This window comes from Delphinus delphis, chromosome 1 (genome assembly GCF_949987515.2).
Source record: "Delphinus delphis chromosome 1, mDelDel1.2, whole genome shotgun sequence".
Lineage (NCBI taxonomy): Eukaryota > Metazoa > Chordata > Mammalia > Artiodactyla > Delphinidae > Delphinus > Delphinus delphis.
The window spans coordinates 36,483,466-36,508,298 of NC_082683.1; the positions used below are offsets into that span (position 1 = coordinate 36,483,466).

Genomic DNA, 24,833 nt, shown 5'->3' on the forward strand with positions numbered 1-24,833 from the left:
TGCTGTACAGCAAAGTGAATCAGTTATACGTATATCCACTCTTTTTTAGATTCTTTTCCCATATAGACCATTACAGAGAATTGAGTTCCCTGTGTTACACAGTAGGCTCTTATTAGTTATCTATTTTATATATAGGAGTGTGTCTATGTCAATCCCAATCTCCCGATTTTACCCCCCCCATCCCCTTGGTTTTCTACATCTGTGACTCTACTTCTGTTTTGTAACTAAGTTCATTCGTACCCTTTTTTTTAGATTCCACGTGTAAGTGATATCATATGATATTTGTCTTTCTGTGTCTGACTTCACTCAGTATGACAATCTCTAGGTCTATCCATGTTGCTGCAAATGGCATTATTTCATTCATTTATGTATGTAATGCATCTTCTTTATCCATTCTTCTGTCGATGGACAGTGCTTCCATGTCTTGGCTATTGTAAATAGGGCTGCAATGAACATTGGGGTGCATGTATCTTTTAACCTGAGGGGTCCCCCTCCCCAATTTTTATAAGAAACTCCCTGGATGAGCAAGGTCTGGAAGCCAACTCATGGCCTGAGAAGTTATGTTCTCCTTCCAGGGCCCAGGTGAGATGTCCATATGTGGAAAGAACAGGACTCCATGTGTGTGTCCTGGAGGTCTGGAAGACCCAGGACCTGACCTGGGAAGGGCAAGATACCAGCTCTGGGGCCTCAGCTATCTTGGCCATGCAGCCCCTTCCCAAGCTCTGATCTGTGACTTTTCTAGAGCATTCTGGGCTGCTTACCACTTAAAGAGTCTCTGGTACCTGGGAAGCCAGGCCCTGGGACTGTGGGAGCTCAGGCCCTGAAGTCCTGGTAGCTTCTCTCTGACAGTGCTCCCTGAGGGCAGCCCAGCTGGCTGCATTTCAGACCTCAGCCCCCATCCCCATGTGAGGCCCCTTCACATCTGCCTGTTACCAACTCTCTGGATCACTGGGTTGTGAATTCCCACAGAGCTGTGGGTAAAGGTACAGAACCTGAAGACTCGCCCCAGGAGGGAGCAGTCCCCAGGCCCCACCCAGCCCCTCCTTCCTCGGTCACTTTATCTCCCTTCCCAGCTGCTGTCAGGTCCCTTTGGTTTATGGTCCAGGAGAGGGAACCACTCCACCTGTAAATCATTTTCCCCACCCTTCTTTATCCTCCTCTGGCTCTTGCCTCTCCTTCTCTTCCAGTCCTAACCACCAATGCCCACTCCCCTCCTCACAGCCAAGAGCTGTATATATATATGACTTGGCAGTTTACAGCATGGAGTCTGGAGCCAGACCGCCCAGATTTTTAAATCCGGACTTCACTGTGAACTACCTTTGTGACCTTGACCTTGAGCAAACTGTTTAACCTCTCTGTCCTTAATTTCCCCTTGGGGAAACCGAATGATAGTATCTATCTCACAGAGTCGTTGTGACTGTTAAATGAATTAATATTTATAAAGTGCTTGGTAAGCATGAAATGCTACTGTAGCTATTAGCATCTCTCTTCTTTTTGGTCCAGCTCTTTTACTTCCACCTCTGCCACCACCAAGGACACCTGAGATCTCCTTATTGCTGAATCCAGTCGGCCCCTCCTGAGTCCTAACCTTACTTGGTATCTTTCATTCTTGAAAGACTCCCTCGACCTCTGTGACCTGATACTGTCAAGAGATTCTGACTCTGAGCTGTCAAGGGGCAAGGAGTGTGGGATACGTGCTCAACTAGCAGCGGGCCTGAGAGCATCCTCTGGGGGATGGAGACCCAGAGAGGTCAGAAAAAACTCAGCTTGAGCAGGGGTTGTGAGAGTCTTGGGGGGAGGAGAAAGGGCACTAGTAAGAGGGACAGGGAGACATGGAGTAGTATAGGAGGACAGATGCAAGGTCAGAGAACTATGGCTCTGAGAAAACTCAAGCAGGGGAATTTCCTGGCAGTCCTGGCAGTCCAGGACTCCGTGCTTCCACTGCAGGGGGCACGGGTTCGATCCCTGGTTGGGGAACTAAGATCCCACATACCAAGCAGCCAAACAAAAAGAAAAAGTCGGGCAATGATGAATAGTGGAGTCAGACATCTTGGGTTCAGATCTTGGCTCTGCCCCTTGGTAGCTGCATATGACCTTGGGCAAGAGGCTTAGCCCCATGAGCCTCGGTTTCCTCATCTGTGAAATGGGGATAATAATCACATCCACATCATAAGGTTACTGTGAGCAGTCCAGAAGATAAATGCTTAGCCCCATGCCTGGTATGTGGCAGGTGCATAAGATCCCTTAATGGCAGCATATGTTACACTGAGGGAGGAGGCAGAACAGGCTGCCAGCCCCTCCAGTTACAGCATCAGGAGGATGTCCTCCTGATGCTGTGGCTCCCGGAGGAGGACTCAGGAGCCTTGTTAACCTCCCAAGGGGAGGAGCCAGTGATGGTTACGGAATATGCCACCCCAAAATATGCCACTCTGGCATATTGATTATTTTGAGCTGTAGGCACTTGAAAAACAGCAAATGCAGGGAGAGGCTTTCTCTGAACTCCCCTTAACTGCCTAAAGACAGAGCCTCCAAAAGGAACTCAATGGTCATAAATCCCCTTCCTGGGAGTTTCATCTCATATCACGGGAGAGGAAATTAGAATTCTATATCATATCCAGGCCACTTTTGTCATAAACTATCATACCTCCCATTCATTCTTCTAAGGGCCCATTCATCTTTCCTAGAAATTATTTACTCTCCCCTAAGAGGCCTACATTCCCCTCCCCCTTTCTCTACTCAGATGGTACTTTTTAAAAAAAAATTATTTATTTTATTTTTGGCTGTGTTGGGTGTTCGTTGCTGCGCTCAGGCTTTCTCTAGTTGCGGCGAGTGGGGGCTACTCTTTGTTGTGGTGCACAGGCTTCTCATTGCAGTGGCTTCTCTTGTTGCGGAGCACAGGCTCTAGGTGCATGGGCTTTGGTAGCTGTGGCATGTAGGCTCAGTAGTTGTGGCTCGCGGGCTTAGTTGCTCCACAGCATGTGGCATCTTCCCCGACCAGGGCTTGAACCCATGTCCCCTGCATTGGTATGCAGATTCTTAACCACTGCGCCAGCAGGAAAGCCTACTCAGATGGTATTTAAGCCTAAATTCTAAGCCACATGGGGGAGTTATCCATTTTTCCCTGGATATCTCCCATGTATACATAAGCTCTACGTGTTAATAAACTTGCTTTTTGTTTTTTGTATTGTTCTTGTTAATCTCTTTGTTGAAGAGTCCTGTATGGGTTAATTTGTTAAGGGAATCCAACTTTAGGTAGTGTCGTTGGGGAGACCTCTCTGAGGTGGTGACATGTGAGTTAAGCCAGAAAAGATGAGAATGAATGAGTAATAAGTAAAAACTAGGGGGAAAGTATTCCAGGCAGAGGGAATAAATGTGCAATGGCCCAGAGGTAAGAACAGGTATTATGTGTGAGGAAGAAAGAGAAGGCCTGGCTGGAGCAAAGTAGACAAGAGGAGATTGTTTAGAGAGTTAGGCAGGGCCTGATTAGGGGGAACTTTATAGACGGTTGCAAGGATTCTAGATTTCATTCTCAGAGCAATGGGAAACCACTGAAGAGTTACTTGTAAGAAATGTACCAACTAATGTGAGATGATAATAATAGGGGAAATTCTGTGTGTGCAGGGGCAGGGGCAGGGGGAAGTATACGACAACTCTCTGTACTATCTGCTCAATTTTTCTGAAAAATCTAAAACTGTTCTAAAAAATAAAGCCTACTAATAAAAAATACAAAACTGAAAAAAAAAAAAAAGTCCTGTATGAAAACCTAAGATGGATGGAGCTTTGACTTCTCCTAACCCCCAGTACCTTAGATTGTGACTGTATTTGGAGATACGACCTTTAAAACGGTCAAGTTAAAATGAGGTCCTGAGGTAGACCCTAATCTGATCTGACTGATGTCTTCAAGAGATGAAGCAATTAGGACACACAGAAAAAGATCATGTGGGACTTCCCTGTGGTCCAGTGGTTAAGACAAGACTCTGCGCTTCCACGGCAGCAGGTGTGGGTTCGATCCCTGGTCTGGGAACTAAGATGCCACATGCCGCGAGGCACAGGGTTGGGGTGGGGTGAGGGGGGGCTCTGGGGGGGCTCCGTGGGGCTCCAAAATAAAAAAGATCATGTGAAGTCAGAGGGAGACTGACACCATCTACAAACCGAGAAAGAGGCCTCAGAGGAAATCAATCTTGTCAATACCTTGATCTTGACCTTCCAGCCTCCAGAAGTGTGAGAAAATAAATTTCTGTTGTTTAAGCCACCTAGTCTGTAGTATTTTGTTATGACAACCCTAGAAAACTCATACAAAGACATTTTGCTTTATTTTCCAAATATGAAATTGCAATATCAGGACTTCCCTGGTGGTGCAGTGGTTAAGAATCCGCCTGCCAATGCAGGGGACATGGGTTCGAGCCCTGGTCTGGGAAGATCCCACATGCTGCGGAGCAACTAAGCCCATGAGCCACAACTACTGAACCTGTGCTCTAGAGCCTGCGAGCCACAACTACTGAGGCTGCATGCCACAGCTACTGAAGCCCACGCACTTAGAGCCCGTGCTCCGCAACAAGAGAAGCCACCGCAATGAGAAGCCCGCGCACCGCAACGAAGAGTAGCCCCTGCTTGCTGCAACTAGAGAAAGCACAGCAACAAAGACCCAACACAGCCAAAAATAAATAAATTTTAAAAATTGCAGTATCAAATATGCCTTATCAAACTATACATGCTTCAGCCCCATTTCCCCTGTGGATTTGCTTTTTCTGGCCTCACTTCTACCATCTACCCCCCTAGAAAATTGCTGACCTGTAGAATAAAGACCAAACTCTAGAGTATGGCAGTTAAGGCCTTCCTGCCCACCCCCATTCCCCTCTCCCCCTCACTCATCTGAACTACTAATATTTCTCCACCTCTCTGGCTGGTTTGTTTCTCCATTCAGGGGTCATGGAGGGCAAGGTGAGAGAAGCAGGCTCTTGTGGACCTGATGAGGGACTGGGTGGGATATCCATATGGTGAGAGGTTGAAGTGGAGATGAGACTAAAGGCAGGGAGTCCAGCAAGGTGCTGTAGCAATTATCCCAACCTGAGAGACTGTGACCCAGATTAGGGTGCTTGGGGAAGATGGAGCGAAGTGCATAGATTTCAGAGATATTTGGAAGATAAAACTGACAGGAATTGGGTACTCAATAAATATTTGTTGAATTTCCTGGCTACTGTCTCTAAAGTAAGCTCTTTGGTTGCTCCTATGTTTAGTTCCTTCACAGCACTTTTCACAGCCTGCAGCTACCTTGTTTATATACTTGCCTATTATCTGTTTCCATCAAGCAGAAGGTAAACTAAATGAGGGCTGCAACCTTGACCAATCTTATACACACAGTGCTTGGCACTTACTAGGTGCTCTCAGATCTTTGAGGACTGAACAGGTTAATAATTGATTGGATGGTACAGAGTGAGCAGAGAGGTGAAAGGACAAGCCCAGGAAGAAGCCTGTGATCCTGGGATTCAGAGGGGTTAAGATCCCACCTTTCTACCACCCCACACCAGTCAGAATGGCCATCATTTAAAAGTCTACAAATAACACTTTTCATCACGTAAGAGGCTGTGGAGAAAAGGGAACCCTCCTACACTGTTGGTGGGAATGTAAATTGGTGCAGCCTCTATGGAAAATGGTATGGAGTTTCCTCGAAAAACTAAAATAGAGTTGCTATATGATCCTGCAATCCGACTCCTGGGCATATATCCAGAGAAAACTATAATTCGAAAAGACACATGCGGGACTTCCCTGGTGGGGCAGTGGTTAAGAAGCCACCTGCCAATGCAAGGGACACGGGTTCGAGCCCTGGTCCGGGAAATCCCACATGCCACGGAGCAACTAAGCCTGTGCGCCACAACTACTGAGCCCACGTGCTGCAACTAAGGCCACGCACCTAGAGCCCGTGCTCTACAACAAGAGAAGCCACCGCGATGAGAAGCCCACACACCGCAACGAAGAGTAGCCCCTGATTGCTGCAACTAGAGAAAGCCCATGTGCAGCAACGAAGACCCAACGCAGCCAAAAATTAATTTAATTAATTAATTAATTTTTTTAAAAAAGAAAAGACCCATGCACCCCAGTGTTCATTGCAGCACTATTTTCAATAGCCAAGACATGGAAACAACCTAAATGTCCATTGACAGATGAATGGAAGAAGAAGACGTAGTACGTATATAGAGTGCAATACTACTCAGCCATAAAAAAGAATGAAATAATGCCATTTGCAGCAACATGGATGAACCTAGAGATTATCAATCCAAGTGAAGCAAGTCAAAAAGATTAAGACAAATACCATATGAGATCACTTATATGTGGAATCTAAAATGTGACACAAATAAAATCTACGAAACAGAAACAGACTCACAGACATAGAAAACAGACTTGTGGTGGCCAAGGGGGAGAGGGCATGGGGGAGGGATGGATTGGGAGTTCGGGATTAGCAGATGCAAACTATTATATATAGAATGGATAAACAATAAGGTCCTACTGTAGAGCACAGGGAACTATATTCAATATCCTGTGATAAACCATAATGGAAAGAATATGAAAAAGAATATAGATGTATAACTGAATCACTTTGCTGTACAGTGGAAATTAACACAAAATGGTAAATCAATGATACTTCAAATGAAGTAAATTTTTTAAAAAGTCCCCATCTCTCTGTCTCTGGCCCTGGGAACGGTGGGCATAGACCAGATTTAGGGGTTCAGATGGCCCGGGGACCACCTGCCCAATTGTCTATTGCTAGATTTGAGAAAATACAATTCCCATTCCTCACTTTCTGGCCTCTGGCTGCTGACCCAGGGCAGTGGTTGTTTTCAGGGAAAGGGAATAGGCACCCCTCCAGAACCTGAGATCTGCCCTTCAAAGGTGTGGATGTGGGTAGCGAAAGATGTGGCCTGGCTCATGTCAAAAGCCTTGAATGCCAGGCTGTTTGACCCCAAAACTCAACATAGCAGCCCAGGCCTCCACGCTCCTCCCCACGCCAGGCAAGCCCAGCTGGGCGCGTGCAATTCCTCTCGGGCCCTAAGGGGGGCAGCACTGGCCTGAGCCTGGGGGGCTTTGTCCAGGGGCGTGGCCAGTGCCAGAGCGCGCAAATTCCCGCGCACTTAAGGGGGAGTGTTGGTGACGAGCTCAGGCAAAAGCGAGCGCCGCCCCTGCCTCTGTTCTCCAGGCTGGAATGCTAGTCCATCTAGTTGCCAGGGGGATTCCCCAGATGTCCAGGCCCCCTCGGACCTCAGCATAAGCCCCCAAGGATGAGGGAAAAGAGGACCCCCATTAGAGGGACTCTCAGTCACCAGGTAGGTAGGGGACCGGGGACACAGCTGGCTCCTGCATCCTGATGGCCAGCAGCATGGTGACTAGCGGTATGGCTGCGTCTTCAAGGCTGGAGCAGGAAGCTAGGCCTCCGGGTGCATGGGTGGGAGGAGGAGCTTCTTGATGACGTAAGGCCCGAGGAAGGGCGTGGCTTTTTGGTGACTCGCCTCCAGGAAGGGGGCGGGCTCTTAATGACGAGACGCCAGGGAGGGGGCAGGCGTTCATTGATAAAAACGCTGGGCTCTCTCGGGCGCGAGCGCCGCGTAGCAAATCCAGCCAGCGCCACGCGCTGCCGCGGCCTGGCGGAAGCCAGAATTAGCCGGGCCCGCGCATCGCCGAACCGCCCTCATGGAGCCCGCGGCCGGCTTCCTGTCCCCGCGCCCCTTCCCGCGTGCTGCCGCCCTGCCAGCGCCCCCCGCCGGGCCCGGACCTCCTGGGAGTCCCATGCCGGGACCTGAGCCGGAGGTGCTGGCCGGGCCGCTGGCGCTGGACCCTGGGCGCCTCATCACTGACCCGCGCAGCGGCCGCACCTACTTCAAAGGGCGCCTTTTGGGCAAGGTGAGCTGGGGGGTGGTGTCAGCGAGGGTAGAGGGGGACCCTGCCGGCCTCTTTGCCCGCGCGGGGCGTGGCAGGGGCGTTTGGCCTCGGCGCGGGAACCTCTGCTGGCCTGCCCTGGCGCTCCCCTGGAGCGCCCTGCCTGATGCCCCCTCCTTATAGGGGGGCTTCGCCCGCTGCTACGAGGCCACTGACACAGAGACCGGCAATGCCTACGCGGTCAAAGTCATCTCGCAGAGCCGCATCACCAAGCCGCATCAGCGCGAGAAGGTGAGCCGGGACCCAGTCCCAGCAAACGACGGGTGGGGTGGGGACAGTGGCGTGGGAGCCCTTTGCGGATGACAACCCCGCGTCCCCATTGCAGATCCTAAACGAGATTGAGCTGCACCGCGGCCTGCAGCACCGCCACATTGTGCGTTTCTCGCACCACTTTGAGGATGCTGACAACATATACATTTTCCTGGAGCTCTGCAGCCGAAAGGTGAGGGATGGTGATGGAGGTGGGGGAGGGAATGGGGACCTTAAGACCCAAAGTTGGAGCCCTGGTTTTCCTCAGCAAGCACAAGTGGAGGGAGGATCCGGGAGGGCAGACGAGGGGCTGAGGCAGTGGCTCTCTGCAGTCCCTGGCCCACATCTGGAAGGCCCGGCACACCCTGTTGGAGCCAGAGGTGCGCTACTACCTTCGGCAGATCCTTTCCGGACTCAAGTACTTGCACCAGCGAGGCATCTTGCACCGAGACCTCAAGCTGGGTGAGACTCCTGGGCCAACAGGATGGGGGGTTGGGGAGGCAGAGAAAAAGGCGTCTGACACATTTCTCTACCCCGGTCCAGGAAATTTTTTCATCACTGAGAACATGGAACTGAAGTTGGGGGATTTTGGGCTGGCAACCAGGTTGGAGCCCCCGGAGCATAGGAAGAAGTGAGTGTTTGAGGAGGGGGGTGGCCACAGTCTGTGTGACACAGATGACGTGCGTGACAGACACTAAATATGTATGTGGTAGGCACGATGACTGCCTGATGTGTCTGTGTAATAGATGGGAAAGGATGATGGGCTGTGTGTGTGTGTGTGTGTGTGTGAGATGGTGGCAGTGGCAGCCTGGGTGAATGGGAGTGATGGAGAGGCTGTGGGTCCTCTGTGTGTTTAGTCCCCGAGACGGATGGGTGTAAGGATTCTTGGAGTTGTATGACTGATCCTGTGTGAATGTGGATGGTGACATAAGAATGTGTGAGATGGACTGAGAGTGTAGGGATGGTGGGACATGACACCCCGTGTGTCACGATAACCTGCTGTGGCAACGAAGACTGGGTGTAAAACAGATAGCATGTGTGGTAGTTGAGTGTTTATGGGGGACGTGACAGCTGGTGTTGGTGTGTGTGGCACAGACCATAGGAGGTGACAGCCTGTATGGGTGTCTGACAGACGGGAGTGGGGGAAGGAGGAAGGGATCAGTGATGGACCCTCTGTTGACCCTGGAGGAGGGGGCTGGGTTGGGGGTCAGGGCCTCCCCCTGTCCTGCAGAGCAGCTGAGCAGCTGGGCCAGGCGGGTGGGCAGGGACTCAGCTGCCATCCCTGGCATCCATTGTCTCAGAACAAGCAGGAGTTCTCTGGCCTTTGGTGACAGGCAGCTGCTTTGTCTGGACTCACAGTGGGGGCAGGGATGAGGGGCCAGCCAGGCTGCTTCTGAACCTTGTCCTCTGCTCTTCCCTACCCCCTTTCAGGACCATCTGTGGCACCCCCAACTATGTGGCCCCAGAAGTGCTGCAGAGACAGGGCCACGGCCCTGAGGCAGATGTGTGGTCCCTGGGCTGTGTCATGTGAGTCCCAGGGTCATGTGCACACAGGGGGTACCCAGGGAGGCATATGTTCCACTTTACTCCTGACCCCCTTTCTCTGCCCCACAGGTACACACTGCTATGTGGGAGCCCCCCCTTTGAGACGGTTGACCTGAAGGAGACATACCGTTGCATCAAACAGGTTCACTACACGCTGCCTGCCAGCCTCTCACTGCTTGCCCGGCAGCTCCTGGCCACCATCCTTCGAGCCTCACCCCAAGACCGCCCCTCAATTGACCAGATCCTGCGCCACAACTTCTTTACCAAGGTTTGTGGCCCCCCAGACATGTCCAGTCTGCGGATTCCCAGGGGATTGAATGGGAGCAGGTGACAGGACCCCTGCACTGCTCTTCTCTGCTCACACGCCTTCTCTCTTCAGGGCTACACCCCCTACCGGCTCCCTGTCAGCAGCTGTGTGACAGTCCCAGACCTGACACCCCTTAACCCAGCTAGGATTCTGTTTGTCAAAGTTACCAAGAGCCTATTTGGGAGGAAGAAGAGTAAGAGTGAGTCTGGGACGTCAGTGGTTTTGAGGGTGCAGAGCGGCAGGGGGCTCGTCAAGTACATGTGAGGGTGTGAGGCTGAGTCCCTGGGGAGAGCATGTGTTACACAGGCACGTGGGGAGGCCTAACAGTGTCATCCCAGCGGGAAGCAGGGGGGCTGGACAGGGTTCTGAGGATTCTCTCTCGCCCCACCCAGATAAGAACCATCCTGAGGAGCGGGACGAAGTCTCCTGTTTGGTGAACAGCCTCACTCGGATGTCCATTGGCCGTCAGGGTGCCAGGCCCGAGGTGAGGTGCTCACGTGGACAGTGTTCCCCTGACTCACCCCCACCCTAGCAGCTGCGGGAAGCCTGGGATAAAAGAGGCTGATGAAACATCTAGCCTCGTGGTGGCCTAATTGGCTGTGTCTCATCAGCCAGGAAGGGCTGACCTGGGGTGCCCCGGGTGCCAGGGCAGGGCCAGGCCATGGACTCTCAAGGATTTGGATTTTGGGGCCTATCTCACTCCCTTTCTCCACCCAACCCTCCAGGCTCCGGCAGCTTCAGGTCCAGCCCCCGTCAGCCTGGTAGAGACAGCACTTGAGGACAGTTCACCCCGTGGGACACTGGCGAGCAGTGGAGATGGTGAGCCACCAGGAGGGTGAAGGGTGCTAGAGGTTGCTGGGCCTGAGACCAGGCCCAAAGGGAAGGAGTGGGTGGAGAGTCACTGTCTAGGACCTTGAGGACTATTGCCTAATTCTCAGTGCCCTGTTCCCTTCAGGGTTTGAAGAAGGTCTGACTGTGGCCACAGTGGTGGAGTCAGCCCTCTGTGCTCTGAGAAACTGCCTGGCCTTCATGTCCCCAGGTGAGGCTGGGGTCTGGTGTATGTGAATGGTGGTGGGAGTTCTTAGACTGGGAGGCCAGGAACAGGTCCTCATTCCTTCCTCTTCCATGACAGCTGAACAGAACCCCGCTCCCCTGGCCCAGCCAGAGCCTCTGGTGTGGGTCAGCAAGTGGGTTGACTATTCCAACAAGTTTGGCTTTGGGTATCAACTGTCCAGCTGCCGTGTGGCCGTGCTCTTCAACAATGGCACACACATGGCCCTGTCAGCCAACAGAAAGTAAGTGGTGTCTTGGGGTGTCTTGTATCCAGCCCACTGTACTCATCAGGGCTGTACCTTGGTGTGTGCTCCTGGGCTCCCGGACCTGCAGTCTCTCAGGGGAGGGGCGTGGGTACAGGGCTCCATCTGACTTCTGTCTCCATCTCCTCCCCTCTAGGACTGTGCACTACGACCCCACCAGCACCAAGCACTTCTCCTTCTCTGTGGGTGCTGTGCCTCAGGCCCTGCAGCCTCAGCTGGGTGTCCTGAGGTATTTTGCCTCCTACATGGAGCAGCGCCTCATGAAGGTTTGTGGACTGGGGTGGAGCACGTTGAGGACGAACACATCCTGATCCCTTTCTGTTCCCCTTTGGGGGTGGGTGGGCGAGGGGATGGGTGCTGCAGCTAGAAGCTGAACCTCTAAGGGAGACATGAATGGAGAGAGGACTGACTCATGTCAGACAAGTGACCTGCCCCTGCTCCCAGGGTGGAGATCTGCCCAGTGTGGAAGAGGTGGAGGTGCCCGTCCCCCCACTCCTGCTACAGTGGGTCAAGACTGATCAGGCCCTACTCATGCTCTTTAGTGATGGCACCATCCAGGTAAGAGCTCCTCTTGGAGTTGGGGGTAAGGTCTGGGAGGTCCAGGGTGCTGGGGAGGAAACGGTCTGGGCCTTAGGCCCTGATCAGTGCCACCCTCCTGCACACAGGTGAACTTCTATGGAGACCACACCAAGCTGATCCTCAGTGGCTGGGAGCCCCTCCTTGTGACTTTTGTGGCCCGCAATCGCAGTGCTTGTACTTACCTTGCTTCCCACCTTCAGCAGCTGGGCTGTTCCCCAGACCTGAGGCAGCGGCTCTGCTATGCTCTGCGCCTGCTCCGGGACCGCTGCCCAGTCTAGGCCCCAACCTGCGGGGCCGGCCACCACCCAAGCCCTCAGGCCTGACGCCTGTGCCTGTAAGGCTCTGGCCCTTGCCTTTGTGGCCCTCCCTGTTCCTTTGGTGCCTCACTGGGGGCTCTGGGCCGAATCCCCCAGGGAATCAGGGACCAGCTTTACTGGGGTTGGAGGCGGCCTCCTACCCCTTCTCCAAGAAAAGCCTAAGCCTTAGCCCCCCGCTAGGGGGCGTTATTTATGGACCACTTTTATTTATTGACAGACATTTATTTATTGGGATGTGAGCCCCAGGGAGGGCCTCCTCCTGGTATAATAAACCGTTTTTGCAAAACTCGGGGGAGTCCTCACTCGCAGTAGAGCCTGTGGACCGTGGCCACGGCGAAGAAGGAGGCGTTGGTGACCGCGGCCGTGGCCAGCCTGTCGCGGGCCCAGTCCTAGAGCGCGCGGTTGACCACGCACATGCCCTGTCCGGCGCGCGGCCCCAGCACCACGCTGCACACCAGCTTGTAGCGCGGCGGGCTGAGCTCGCGCAGGCGCAGGCGCACGTGCACCAGCTCACACAGCTCCGGTGCCAGCCGCCCGGCCTCGGCGTGGGAGGAGCACGCTTCGCGCAATCCTGCCTCCAACGCCGCTTCCAGGGCCTGCTGTGCGTACGCGGCCTCACAGCGCTCCCGTGGCGCCGACTCCGTGCGGTACGAGGGCGCTGCTCAGCGGGCGGTCGCCAGGGGTAAGCCAGAGGAGCTGACCCACGAGCCTAGAGGGGGCAAGGGGCCCAGGGATGGGCGCCGACCCCGAAGACCTGCGCCTGGCCCGGCCCACGAGTTGCGGCGCGAAAAGGACGAGGCCGGACCTAGCACGGAGCCACGGCGGGAGGCCGGGCCCGTGCCGTCTGGTCGGGTCTCATCGATGCTGGGCAGACAGCCTGGAGGCTGCGCTGGTGATTGTTTCAGCCCATGGTCTTTGGCAGCCTCCTCCTCCTCGTAACCGGAGGGCACAGGCCTGCCAGCCGTGGACCTGCCGGCTGGAAGACCCACGCTTGGACGGGATGGCCCTCACTGGCCGTCTCTGTACACCATCCCGTCTCTTACTTAGTGATAAGAGTTTTTAACCCCTAATCCCTTCTTACCTGTTTTTTTGGGGACAGGTGAATCAAATAGTCCGGGGCTGTGTGGATTCCTAGGTGCTTAGAGGGTTAAGGGCTGTTAGGGACACAAGAAGGGGAGAGATGCTGCTCAGACTGTCATCTTGCTATCCCTGCCCCCTGAGCTCCACTTTCCTTGGGCACTATGGAGGTTAGTTAAATGAGCTCGAAGTACACCTCCTTTTCTCCCTTCCACCTGACTTCACCAGCAGGAGAAGGGGGAGATGTATCTGCCCTCTGCCTCAGCCTAGACAGTGGCGCCTCCACCCCCTGACCAGAGGGAGGGACAGACAGACCCAACTCCTTCATCCCCCACAGATCCTTCTAGCCCTGTGAGTCTTGAATCCAGACATCCTCCACCCCTACCTGCTCTTACGGTGGCTGGCACAAAGATCCCTACAGCTGGCTGCGGCTGGGGCCAGGTGACTCAGGATGGTCCTTCCACTCTCTGCTTTTGGCTTCCGGCCCTACCTCCAGAATCACTTCTGGGATGGCTGCCCTCTTCTCCCGAAGCTCCTCAGACACCTGAGTCACCTGTAGCCTTTGGCCTCCAAGCTCTCTCCTAACAGCCCTTGCCTGGCTGGCCTGGCTGGCAGGTGGGAGGTTAAGGGCCCCTTGCCTTTGTTGTGGAGTTGCCACGGGTTACTGGGCAAGCACGCCCCTCTTCCCGGTTCCCTCTTTCCTGTCCTGGCTCTGGCTTAACCTGAGTGTGCCTACTATGAGCACGTGCCAGGTGACTGAGTCATCAGGGGAGAGGGATCAGCGGGGGCTTAGAGCCCAAGGGCATACAAGTCTGACTGAAGGGGCAGATGTAGAGAGAGGGGCTCTGGTCAGATTGGTGTCCCCCGACCCCAGAGCTCTTGACCCACTGTCCATTTCACCCCTTGTGAAGACTGGCTCTCCACTTGTCAGCAAGTCTCAGAGGGCCTGGGATATGGGGAAACCCTGAGGCTGTGGGGGAGGCCCCTCAGAAATCCGGACCTGGGCCTACAGGAAGAAGCTCCCCCACCCCCGCCCCCGGCCCTGTCATCTCCCCGTCAGCCTCAACTAGGGCAAAAGTTTTCCGTTCCCTGTGCCTAGCTAGGGTGTGGCTCGGATGACTTCCTCAATTCAGGGCTGGGGGAGGGGAAGGGAGACCCATCCGAATACAGACCTGATGCAACAGTGATGACTCCACTCCTAAGTGCACCCTGCTGACCTCAGTGCCCTGGGGCTTGTCCCCAGCTATCCACACCTCTTGTGTGCCCTACTGCTCAGATTGCCGACCCCCCCCCACCCCCCGTTCGGTTGCATTTCAGGGATGCCAGAGATCATGACTCCTCTTTCAGAGGTGACACCTCCTCACCTGACCCCTCTCTGGGAGCAACAGGACTGCCACCTCCCAAACAAGCCAGGTCTGGGCCCTGAAAACGGTCCATAGGGACAAGGACTTTCCCCGCTGAGGGGGGTTCCCCAGGCCTGGCTAGCCCGATCTTGACCCTGTGTGCCTGTTGGGGGGAGGGTGGGAGGGGGCAGGGAGTTTGAACTCTGAACCCAGGACAGGCAGGGGCCAGGGTGCCAAGACCCTCCGATTCTGCTTAGGGCCCCTCTAGGGCTGAAGTTTTCTCTGGGCCTGTGGGAGCTGGGCGGGGCCTCGTCTCTGGCTGGGCTCTAGTTTCCGTGGAAACCCACAGGCTTCCCACCCCAGCGCTGCCTGGGCATGCTCCCAGCTGGGGCCTCATCCACAGCCAGCCTCTCCTCCAGAGTCCAGTCCGCTCTACCTTGGCCTCTCTTGGTCCCCTCCCTGAGTCCCCATCCCCAGGCCAAGCCTCTGGCCTCCTCCACTGGCCTCTGATGCCTTTAGGAACCTGGGCCTCCTGCCTCATTCCTAAACTTTAGCTTCTCAGCAAACAGGCCTCCCAAGCTCTTGCCCCTCCCTCTCGGGCCTTTCTATCTCCTCACCAGCTTTAGGGCTCAACCAGGCCTCCTGCTCCTTCCACCTACCGCCTCCCACGGACCAGCAGACAACAGGCCTCCTAGGCTGTTCCTCCTGCTCACTCCCCTGCCCTACCCCACCCATGGAGACCCCAGGACTGATTGTGCACGGGGAGGCTGCGCCCTTTTCCACAGCACTCCGAAGCCTCGTCAACAACCCCCTATACAGGTGAGGGGGGGCCCTGTTTGTGGGTTTTCCCTAGTTGGCTCTGCTGGGCCCCTTGACTCTGAGGAAGCTCTGGGTACAGAGGAAGTGGGGAATTAGGACTTAAGCCTCCTCCCTGGTGAACTCAGTCTGGGGAAGTCAAGTGTAGAGGATAACTACTGGTCGCTTAGTGTCTACGAGAGCCAGAGGTGGGGGCACTGGGGACAGGAGCTCAGAGCAGCTATGTGACCTCAGGGAAAGGCCTTCCTGTTTTGGATCTTAGGCTCCTGGCAGAGAAGAGCCCTCTGCCCCCAGGACCCTGAGAAATGGAATGTAACTTGAGTGCCTCCCTAGGGAGGCAGAGGAGCAGATAACCCTGCTCTGGGAACTGCAGACTCACAAGAGGAACAAAGCTCAAGAGACTGAGCCAGAGTTGCAGACAGGAAGTAGTTCAAGGGTGCTGCCTGGGGCGCACTGCCTGCCCAGGATGCTGTGCTGTCTGAAACCAAGGGATAGAGTACGGGGGTAACGCTGGTCAGGAGAACTAGAATGCAGCTTTCTATTCCCCCTGCCTCAGAGCTGGGCCCCTCCCTACGGGTCGGTGACTCCTATAACCCTACTTCTTTGGGCATCGCAGTCTGGTCTGAGCAGTGGGAACCCCCAGGCCTTGGACCGGAGACTGGGAGGCTCCAGGAAGCTCAAGCTTCATCTCCTGCTTCCTACCCGCTATGCTGTTCAGAGGCCCAGAGGGTGGGGCCGGTAGTGATCGTGAAGATGGAAAATGTGGTCCGGCCTCATGATGGTGCCTCACTGACACGTCTATTTGCAGCCGGTGCACTCTGCACCCCCAACCCTACCCTCTCCTGTCTGGAGGAGGCTGAAAAAGCTGAGTTTGCAGTCTGTGGAGGAGAAGCCAAAAAGAGTTTCCCTTCCCCCAAGACACAGGCTGGGGGGGAGGAGAGGGGTATTGGGATCAACCTTGTATCAGCCCTGGTGCCCCCTCAGTGATCAATTGATCAAACATAGCCACCTCGTAGGGTTTGGGATTCGCATCCCGTTTCAGGGATGAGAAAGCTGAGTTAATGAGTAGGAAGTCTCTTGCCTAGGCACCACAAGGTGGAGGTGGAATTAGAACCACACCTGTGTGACCCAGACCTTCGGGTGGAGGGACTGTCTCTTTTACAGGGCAGATAAGTAAACGGAGTTGGGCAAAGGCAAAGCCTAGAGTTGCACAGAGACTCTGGCCTCCTCTTCCTGGTTCTCTGCCCCTCTCTCCCACAGTGATGTTCGCTTTGTCGTCGGTCAAGAACGGCAGGAGGTGTTTGCCCACCGATGCTTGTTGGCATGTAGATGCAACTTCTTCCAGCGACTTCTGGGCTCAGAGCCGGGCCCCGGGGTGCCTAGCCCTGTGGTGCTGAGCACCGTGCCAGCTGAGGCCTTCCTGGCAGTGCTGGAGTTTCTGTACACCAACAGTGCCAAGCTGCACCGCCACTCCGTGAGCCCACCGGGCAGGGGTCTGGGTGGGAGGAGGGGTGGCTGAGGGACGGGGGAGACTCCTTTCCACTCCCCCAATCACCCACTCTGCAGGTGCTGGAAGTGCTGACGGCGGCTGTGGAGTATGGGCTGGAGGAACTGCGAGAGGTGGGTTTATGTGGCGCCTCATCTCGTTTCCCCCGCCTCTTATGGGCTTCAGTTCCTATCCTGCCTCACACACCGGCTAGCCTGGAGAGCAACGTGCACCGGTACAGACAGAAGTATGGGTATCTCTGTGTAGATAGGCATTTATGTGTGCCTGTGTGCAAACGGATATGCGCGTGCCCTGTGTGTGCTGTGGGGGCATGTGGGGTGTTTATGGATGGTGCTGTAGATACCAGGATAAGTTAGCCTTGATCCCTGTTCTTCAAAGAGAGACAGACACAAGAAAACTCTCAACCCAGTACCATAAGAAGTGTGACAGATAAGGGCAAATGGTGCTGAGACTGTACGGAGAGTCTCTAGTCTCGCCACCAGGGAGAGAGGAGGGGAAGACTTCCTGGAGGAGGAAACATTTGTGTTGGATCAGGTAGAACAGGTAGGAGTTTGTTCAGAGGGGGAGAGGAAAGATGGCGTTCTAGTTACAGAGACAGAGGTACAAAGATGCTGGTGAGACATTTAGTGTGGCTGGACTCAGTGTGTGAGAGGAGAGGGAGATATGAGATTGGAGAGCATGCCAAGGGCTGGTTCCTGCAGAACTTTCAAGAATTTGGACTTCTTTTACCCAGAGGGCAGTGGAAATTCATGAGGTTTCAGATAAAGGAGTGAGGATTTGGAAGCTAAGGGGAGAAGGGATTAGGGCTTACCAGTCCAGTAAGGGGGGGTGGGGGTGGCAGTGGTTGCCCGAGAGAGGTGCATGGCTTTGAGAGAAGTGGAATTGTCATGACCCAGTGCTTTTCTGGATGTGGGGGGTGAGAGGGAGATGTTGTGGATGAAATTCAAGTTTCTGGTTAAAAGAGAAGTGTCTTCAAGTCCAGAGGGGGACACATGGAGAAAGATTAAGTGTCCTGAGAGAAAGGGAGAGTGGAATTTTCACATGGCTCTTATCTAGCTTGATTAGTGAGGAATGTACTAAAAGGTAGGTCGCTGGGCTTGGCTTTGCTAGTTTCTAGTTCCTCCAGGTGTGCCAAGTCTCGGGCCCTGGTGATTCCCTGCCTCCCTTGGCCTGGGAGGTCTGTATGGGCCTGGGGCTGCTGTAAGCCTGGGTGGCTCACTGCTCCAAGCCTGCTCACTGCTTCTGGACTGGGGCTGGGGTCTTGGAAGAGGGACATTTGGGCACAACCCACATTCGTTTCTGTTCCCAGCTGTGCCTGCAGTTTGTGATGAAGGTGCTGGATGTGGAGCTGGTTTGCGAGGCCCTGCAGGTGGGTGTTGCTGGACAGGCTTGCAGGTGGTCCCCCTATGGAGGGCCGGGCTACATGGCCCCTCCAGTCTCAACCCGACCTCCCTCATTCTGCTCTCAGATTGCCGTATCCTTTGGCCTGGGACCGCTGCAGGAGCGCTGTGTAGCTTTCATAGAGGCCCACAGCCAGGTACAGCTCCCGACCTTCATACTCCCAACCCCACACGCCTCATCCTGCTCCCCACTGACCCAATCGCGGACCCACAGGAGACCCTCCGGACCCGTGGTTTCCTGGAGCTGTCGGCACCCGCGTTGCTGCTCCTGCTGCGCAGCGACAAGCTCTGCGTGGATGAGGCCGAGCTGGTCCTGGCAGCCCGGAGCTGGGCGCGCGTGGGCGCGGTGAGCGGGAGCTGAGGGGAGCGCGGGGTGGGGGCGCTGAAGGAGGCTCGGGACGCAGGAACCCGGGGAGCGGGCGGCTGGGCAGGTGCCCCCGCCCGCCTGGGCTCAACGCTGGCGTCGGCAGGCGGTGCTGGAGCGGCCTGCGGCTGAGGTGGCGGCCCCGGTGGTGCGGGAGCTGAGACTGGCCTTGCTGGCTCCGGCAGAGCTGAGCGCCCTGGAAGAGCAGAACCGGCGGGAGCCGCTCATCCCGGTACGGACGCGGGGAACAAGGCTCAGATTCACTCCGCGGCGTGGGGGGAAGGGCGGGGGGCGCAGCCCAGGATCTGCGGGCTGAGGTAGGTATTGCGTGACTCCGCCATGACTCGCCTCCCCTGCAGGTGGAACAGATCGTAGAGGCGTGGAAATGCCATGCTCTGCGGAGAGGGGATGCGGCCCGGGGCGCCCCGTGCCGCCGCCGGAAGGGTACCCTGCCCCGGGAGCATCATCGCTTTCTGGACCTGCCCTTTAAGTGACCAAATGCCACGACTTGCGAGGACTTCTGGGCCTCTCCTAAACTACAGCTCCCAACATGCTCCGCGCTCGGAGCGGGGTTCCGCTCCCAGAATGCCCGGCTAGCGGGGCGCAGGAGGGGCGGCAGTCTGAGACGCGCAGGGGCTGTGGGTGAGGTTCCGGGGGAGGCGAGCTTGAGCGGCGCGTCAGTGGGCTGAGCCTTGGCTTCAAGGCCCTCGCGAAGCCGGGAAGTGGGTTCCTTCGCGCTGTGCTCTGGCGTTACAGCCGGCTCTTGGGCACTCTCGCCCACCCTGTTTACTCATTTAATTCCCACATATCGTTTCAGCTCAGACCCTTCTTTAACTCCAGACCTGCCACCTGACGATCTCTCTCTAAATGTCCTACAGAGACCTCAGACTCAATCCAAAATTGAGCTCGCCCCTCATCTTTCTCCAGTTTTGCCCCCATCGTGTTTCTCATCTCCGTGGGTGCCCAAGCCAGAAGTCTACCGCTCATCCTTGCTTTTTTCCTCTTCCTCACATCTGCCTCCCGTGGCTTCTACCTTTTAAGAGGCTGAAAGTTAGCAGAATATGCCACCCCAATATATGCCTTTTTGGCATAAGGTTATTTTAAGCTGATTACTTTGAGAAAAGGGAGAAGTTTTGAAAACAGAGAAGTTACCCTTTTGTAAGGGAAATTTTTAGAATGGAAATCTCCATTTGTAAGGGTGTCTCCCTCTCTGTAGCAGGATGACTAACTCACAGGAGAATCTTCCAGTGAAGTCAGTGAAATCTGCTTAATAAACCTTATCCTTGCTTTTGGTGCTTTTTCCTGATGGCCTTCCTATAACTGGCCTCCCCACAGTTTTCTTTCTGTTGTTAGCTGAAGGAGGTATTTAAGCAGGTATTTTAGGCCACCTCAGGGAGTTACTCATTTTCCCCTGGGTATTTCCTATGTATACATGAGATATACATGCTAATAAACTTCTCGGTTTTTTTGTTTTCTCTTGTTAAGATGTCTTATTACAAAGATCTCAGCCAAGATCACAGAGAGTAGAGAGAAAATTATTTTTCCTCTCCTAAAAGATCTTTCCAGTTGGTTCAGTTCTCTCAGCCCAGTTCAGCCAGTCCTATCTGTGGCAGGAATCACTGCCACAGGCTCTTATTAATTCTGCCTTCACTCCAGCGGCGACCCCCCCACCCCCCGCCCCAACCATTTCCCACACTGCTGCCAGACTTGTGTAAGTAAGATTGTCAGCCCTACTCTCCTTATTAAGTTCCTCAACATTCCCACTGCCCTCAGGACAAAATATAATCTATTTCACTTTTAGGGAACTCAAAATTACTAGTGGTTCCAAACATTAGCAACTCTTCTCTCAACTACTGCCTTTGCGTAAATTCGCTGGTCCGGAAGGCAATGGTCCTCCAGCTCTGGATTTACTTTCTTGGTTATTGAAGACTCCCCATTCATTTGTTACACATTTTTGTTTTCTTGAGGATCTGAATCTCCCTGGAGAAAGATCTCTGGGGCCTGGAGTGGTGCCTTATTCATTTCTACTTCCCCAGTCCCTGTCACATAATCAGTGCTCTGTAAATGTTCAGTGATGACTTTGCTTTCTTATTTAAATATTATTTTATTCCATTAAGATACTATCAGTGTGGGGCTTCCCTGGTGGCAGCAGTGGTTAAGTATCCACCTGCCAATGCAGGGGACACGGGTTCGAGCCCTGGTCCGGAAAGGTCCCACATGCCGCGGAGCAGCTAAGCCTGTGCGCCACAACTACTGAGCCTGCGCTCTAGAGCCCATGAGCCACAACTACTGAGCCCGCGTGCCACAACTACTGAAGCCCGCGCTCCTAGAGCCCGTGCTCTGCAACAAGAGAAGCCAACACAATGGGAAGCCCCCGCACCGCAGCGAAGAGTAGCCCCCGCTCACCGCAACTAGAGAGAGCCCGCGTGCAGCAACAAAGACCCAATGCAGCCAAAAAAAAGAAAAAGAAAAAGAAAAAGATACTATCAGTGTGAAATTAGGGACAATTAACTTTTTTTTTTTTTTTTGGCTGTGCCTCTCGCCTTGTGGGATCTTAGTTCCCCAACCAGGGATCGAACCCGTGCCCTCTGCAGTGGAAGTGCGGAGTCTTAACCCTGGACCGTCAGGGAAGTCCCTAATTGGAAAAAAATATTCTTCTTTCTCAGGGATTTTATGTAAAAATATATTGTGCGAGGATTAAAAATAGTTATTTGCTATTATTTCTCAAGACTGAAAATGTGGTTACCCTCAGTACCACTTTGTTTGGATAATGAAAATTGAAGACAAACTAGTCCTAGAGGACTGGTTTAACCTAGAGGACTGGTTAAATTAACTATGGTCTATTCCTACAGTGATATTAAAAAATACCCATGATTGGGACTTCCCTGGTTGTCCAGTGGTTAAGAATCCGCCTTCCAATGCAGGGGATGTGGGTGCCACCCCTGTTTGGGAACTAAGATCCCACATGCCGCGGAGCAACTAAGCCTGCACGAGAAGCCCGTGTGCCGCAACGAAGAGCCCGTGCGCTGTAACAAAGACTCAGCGCAGCTAAAATTAAAAAACAACAAAAAAAGAAATCCATGACTTTTGGTAAGAAAAGCACAGTGCAGACCAAGTAGAGCATGATTCATTTTGCTGAAAGAAAAGGTAATATTGAGAAGAAAAAGTTTTCCTTGCTCCTCTTCAGGTCCTTGGCTGGATCTGAAGATTAAACTGACAAAAACAATTAACAGGAGAAAAGCATACAATGTTTTTAAAAAAATAAATTTATTTATTTATTTTTATTTGGCTGCTTTGGGTCTTCGTTGCTGCGAGTGGGCTTTCTCTAGTTGTGGTGAGCGGGGGCTACTCTTCGTTGTGTTGCTCAGGCCTCTCATTGTGGTGGCTTCTCTTGTTGTGGAGCATGGGCTCTAGGCGTGCGAGCTTCAGTAGTTGTGGCACAAGGGCTCACTAGTTGTGGCTCGCGGGCTCTAGAGTGCAGCCTCAGTAGTTGTGGCGCACAGGCTTAGTTGCTCTGCGGCATGTGGGATCTTCCCAGGCTAGGGCTCGAACCCGTGTCCCCTGCATTGGCAGGCGGATTCTTAACCACTGCGTCACCAGGGAAGTCCCTACAAATTTATTTAATGTAAGTTTTTACGTGACATGGGAGCCTTCATAAGGAAATGAAGACCAAAAGAAACAGTTAAGCCTGAGTATTTTTATGCTAGGTTAAAGGGTAGTAATCTGGGGGGGAATTTAGCAAGACTTGCTCTTTAGAATTCTTCTCAGAGTCTCCTTGTCCTTGGAGATGATGCTCCCTTCCTCTCGGTATACTAAGGGCAGCTCTCACTTGAGAGTTTTATGACCTGTTTCATGGGGTGTGTGTGTGTGTCGGGCATTGAGGGAGTGAGGAGGTCAGAATGACTTTCCTGTTTTCTCAAACTCCTTCAGCTTAAAATACTCAATATGTGGAGGTGCCATATTTTAGGATAGCATGTCCTGAACCCCATCGCTAAGTAGCGCAGTGATGAAGAGAATGCCTCTTCTGGAGCCAAGCTGCCTGGGTTTGAATCTCAGCTCCATCATTTTCTGGCTTTGTGATTTGATTGAAGCTATTTAACTTTCTATGCCTCAGTTTCTTTGTTTATAAAATGGAGATAAAAATAGAATCTATTTAGGTTCTCAGGAAGATTAATTTTGTAAAGTGCTTAGGACTGTAGTGGGACAGTACATGTGTTTAGAAAATAAATCTCTTCATTCACTTGTTACACAAATATTCATTGAGTGTTCATGTGCTAGACATTGATTTAGGGTCATGGGATCTATCAGAGGACAAATCAGGTAAAGTCTCTGCCTCACAGAACCTACATTCTAGGAGGAGAAAGAGCAGACAAGTAAAGAAATGCATGTATGATATTCCGGGGCGGGTTTGTACTCTGAAGAAAAAACATGTTACACAGCGACGTGGTGGTGTGATCGGATTTACATTTTAAACGATTACTTGGCCTTTGTGTGGAGGATTGGGACAAAGACGGTCAAGGGAGTGAGGCGGGGGCTGGGAGGCTATTGCCGGAATCCAAGAACTCTTGGAGCAGCTTGCTAGCACTGGAGGAAGTAAAACGTATGCGGTTGCGTGAAGCATATACTTTGAATATGAGAGTCAGTGGGAGCAGCTGATGGCTGTGAATTCGGAGGACACCAGGTAGGAGATGATACTTACTTAAAGCCACAGATCTAGGTAACCTCCCCTACCGTGAGGTAGATCTAAGACCCAGGAACAAGAGAACCACATTTGCTAGCTAGGCCTGTCCTCTCAGTAATGCTCTTGCTGTAGAGCACTTTTCACTGAGATCCTGTATTATGTACCCATTTTTTTTTTGTCTTTTTAGTTCTTGATTTCACCAAAAACTTAAGCTCCTTAAGAGAAGGAACCGTGTATATTTACACGGAAAACTGGCATCGAGCGAGCATTGAACGGGAACAATCTGACCAAACTGCCTCCTCTGCTATTTTTGGGAAGGGAACCAATAAGCCTGATTGGAAATGAACACTGTTGGCTTGATTTGTGTCGCTATATGTCGACCAAAAACGTTCAGTGCTTTTTCACGCCTTCCTTTATTTCGTCAACTTCATCACCTACTGCGAAGCCTTGGAGAGAAACCAGCAGAAAAGTAAAAGAGGCACACTTCGCAAAACGAAGTGAATAATTGGAAAGGAACTCCAACATCCGACACGAGCCTTTGTCTAAATTCCCCCGGGTAATTACAGACAAGTTGTTAAAACACAGGATCAAACATTAACTTCTCGTTTTTTTAACTCCAATATGTACCCCCACTAAAATACGCAACCTCAAAAAATAAAACAAACTCTCAAAACTGTTTCCCTCCCTGGAAATCTTCAGTAAAAGGCGAAAATTCTATACAATCTGAAGAAAAACCACAATATGGTTACTTGCTTCCGCTTGGAACACTCCCAGAACAACGTAACACTCAGCTCAGTTATGGTTGCTCCGCTCCTGCGCAGTTCGCGCTCCCTGCGTGGGATTTACACAGACCATAGATTTCTAATAGGCACTGTCCCCTGCAACAGTGGACAAACCCCGTAGGGGGAACTCAAGCAGCGTGAAACTGTCTTTTCGTGGTGCACCATGCGTATGCAAATCGCAGGCCGTTCCGGCAGCTGGGCGACACCAGCCGCTGGCCAGGCAGGGCGGCACCGTGGGGACCCCAGGGCTGCAGCGCTCTCTCGTCGCTGTGGGTCCTCCCGGGAGCCGGCGCTTCCTTACCCAGGCTGAGGTTAAGTCCTACCATTCGGTACCCTCAGGGACCACCCCTCCCCCCACCCGCCCCCAACCCTGTTCTAGGGACAGAAGCAGAAACGGTCAAGCACAGACACTCAGGGACTTTGGGACCATATAGGAGGCAGGTCACCACCCCTTCTGGAGGAGATGGCATCCAAATTATCTGGAAGGATGGTTCGGGTTTATGGGAGGTGGAAACGTGTTCTCCGCAGAGGGAATGCCCTCTGTGAAGTTATGGGTGGGGAACATAGAAAGTAATCAGTCTGTCTGGAGTAGAGTGTGGTGTGTCTGAATGAGGGTGTGAA

At 53.2% G+C, this 24,833-nt stretch overlaps 3 protein-coding genes across 6 annotated transcripts; 2 read left to right on the plus strand and 1 right to left on the minus strand.

Moving 5' to 3' along the window:
* Positions 1 to 7,157: 7,157 nt before the first annotated feature.
* On the plus strand, positions 7,158 to 12,509 carry PLK3 (polo like kinase 3). 2 transcript variants are annotated; one of them, XM_060004610.1, is made up of 15 exons: positions 7,158 to 7,319; positions 8,053 to 8,160; positions 8,255 to 8,371; positions 8,511 to 8,640; positions 8,722 to 8,809; positions 9,610 to 9,705; positions 9,793 to 9,991; positions 10,103 to 10,229; positions 10,423 to 10,514; positions 10,756 to 10,849; positions 10,986 to 11,069; positions 11,163 to 11,325; positions 11,483 to 11,612; positions 11,791 to 11,904; positions 12,012 to 12,509. In XM_060004610.1, the coding sequence occupies exons 1-15, from the start codon at positions 7,275 to 7,277 to the stop codon at positions 12,201 to 12,203; spliced, it is 1,779 nt and encodes a 592-aa protein (XP_059860593.1). In that variant the 5' UTR covers positions 7,158 to 7,274; the 3' UTR covers positions 12,204 to 12,509. The 2 variants fall into 2 exon arrangements, with proteins under 2 accessions (XP_059860593.1, XP_059860584.1); XM_060004601.1 differs by lacking the exon at positions 7,158 to 7,319 and adding an exon at positions 7,327 to 7,893.
* Positions 12,510 to 12,541: 32 nt separating this feature from the next.
* Positions 12,542 to 13,273, minus strand: DYNLT4 (dynein light chain Tctex-type 4). The gene is given in 2 exon segments (XM_059996151.1): positions 12,542 to 13,211; positions 13,254 to 13,273. Coding segments are annotated over 2 exon segments (690 nt in total).
* Positions 13,274 to 15,395: 2,122 nt separating this feature from the next.
* BTBD19 (BTB domain containing 19) lies at positions 15,396 to 20,205 on the plus strand. Of its 3 annotated transcripts, none has more exons than XM_060021238.1 (8): positions 15,396 to 15,481; positions 16,739 to 16,952; positions 17,045 to 17,098; positions 18,295 to 18,354; positions 18,454 to 18,522; positions 18,600 to 18,731; positions 18,856 to 18,981; positions 19,109 to 20,205. In XM_060021238.1, the coding sequence occupies exons 1-8, from the start codon at positions 15,396 to 15,398 to the stop codon at positions 19,241 to 19,243; spliced, it is 876 nt and encodes a 291-aa protein (XP_059877221.1). In that variant the 3' UTR covers positions 19,244 to 20,205. The 3 variants fall into 3 exon arrangements, with proteins under 3 accessions (XP_059877221.1, XP_059877219.1, XP_059877222.1); XM_060021236.1 differs by lacking the exon at positions 17,045 to 17,098 and adding an exon at positions 17,099 to 17,223 and having other exon boundaries at positions 18,288 to 18,354; XM_060021239.1 differs by lacking the exons at positions 17,045 to 17,098; positions 18,295 to 18,354.
* The last annotated feature ends 4,628 nt before the right edge of the window (positions 20,206 to 24,833 follow it).

Excerpts from the sequence above, each read along its gene's own strand:
- PLK3 (XM_060004601.1), top strand. The coding sequence starts at position 7,684 with ATGGAGCCCGCGGCCGGCTTCCTGTCCCCGCGCCCCTTCCCGCGTGCT. Across the intron at positions 8,641-8,721 it reads GCACCGAGACCTCAAGCTGG|GAAATTTTTTCATCACTGAG; the intron begins GTGAGACTCCTG and ends ACCCCGGTCCAG. Across the intron at positions 9,992-10,102 it reads GCCACAACTTCTTTACCAAG|GGCTACACCCCCTACCGGCT; the intron begins GTTTGTGGCCCC and ends TTCTCTCTTCAG.
- BTBD19 (XM_060021236.1), top strand. The coding sequence starts at position 15,396 with ATGGAGACCCCAGGACTGATTGTGCACGGGGAGGCTGCGCCCTTTTCC. Across the intron at positions 15,482-16,738 it reads GTCAACAACCCCCTATACAG|TGATGTTCGCTTTGTCGTCG; the intron begins GTGAGGGGGGGC and ends TCTCTCCCACAG. Across the intron at positions 18,355-18,453 it reads TGGTTTGCGAGGCCCTGCAG|ATTGCCGTATCCTTTGGCCT; the intron begins GTGGGTGTTGCT and ends TTCTGCTCTCAG.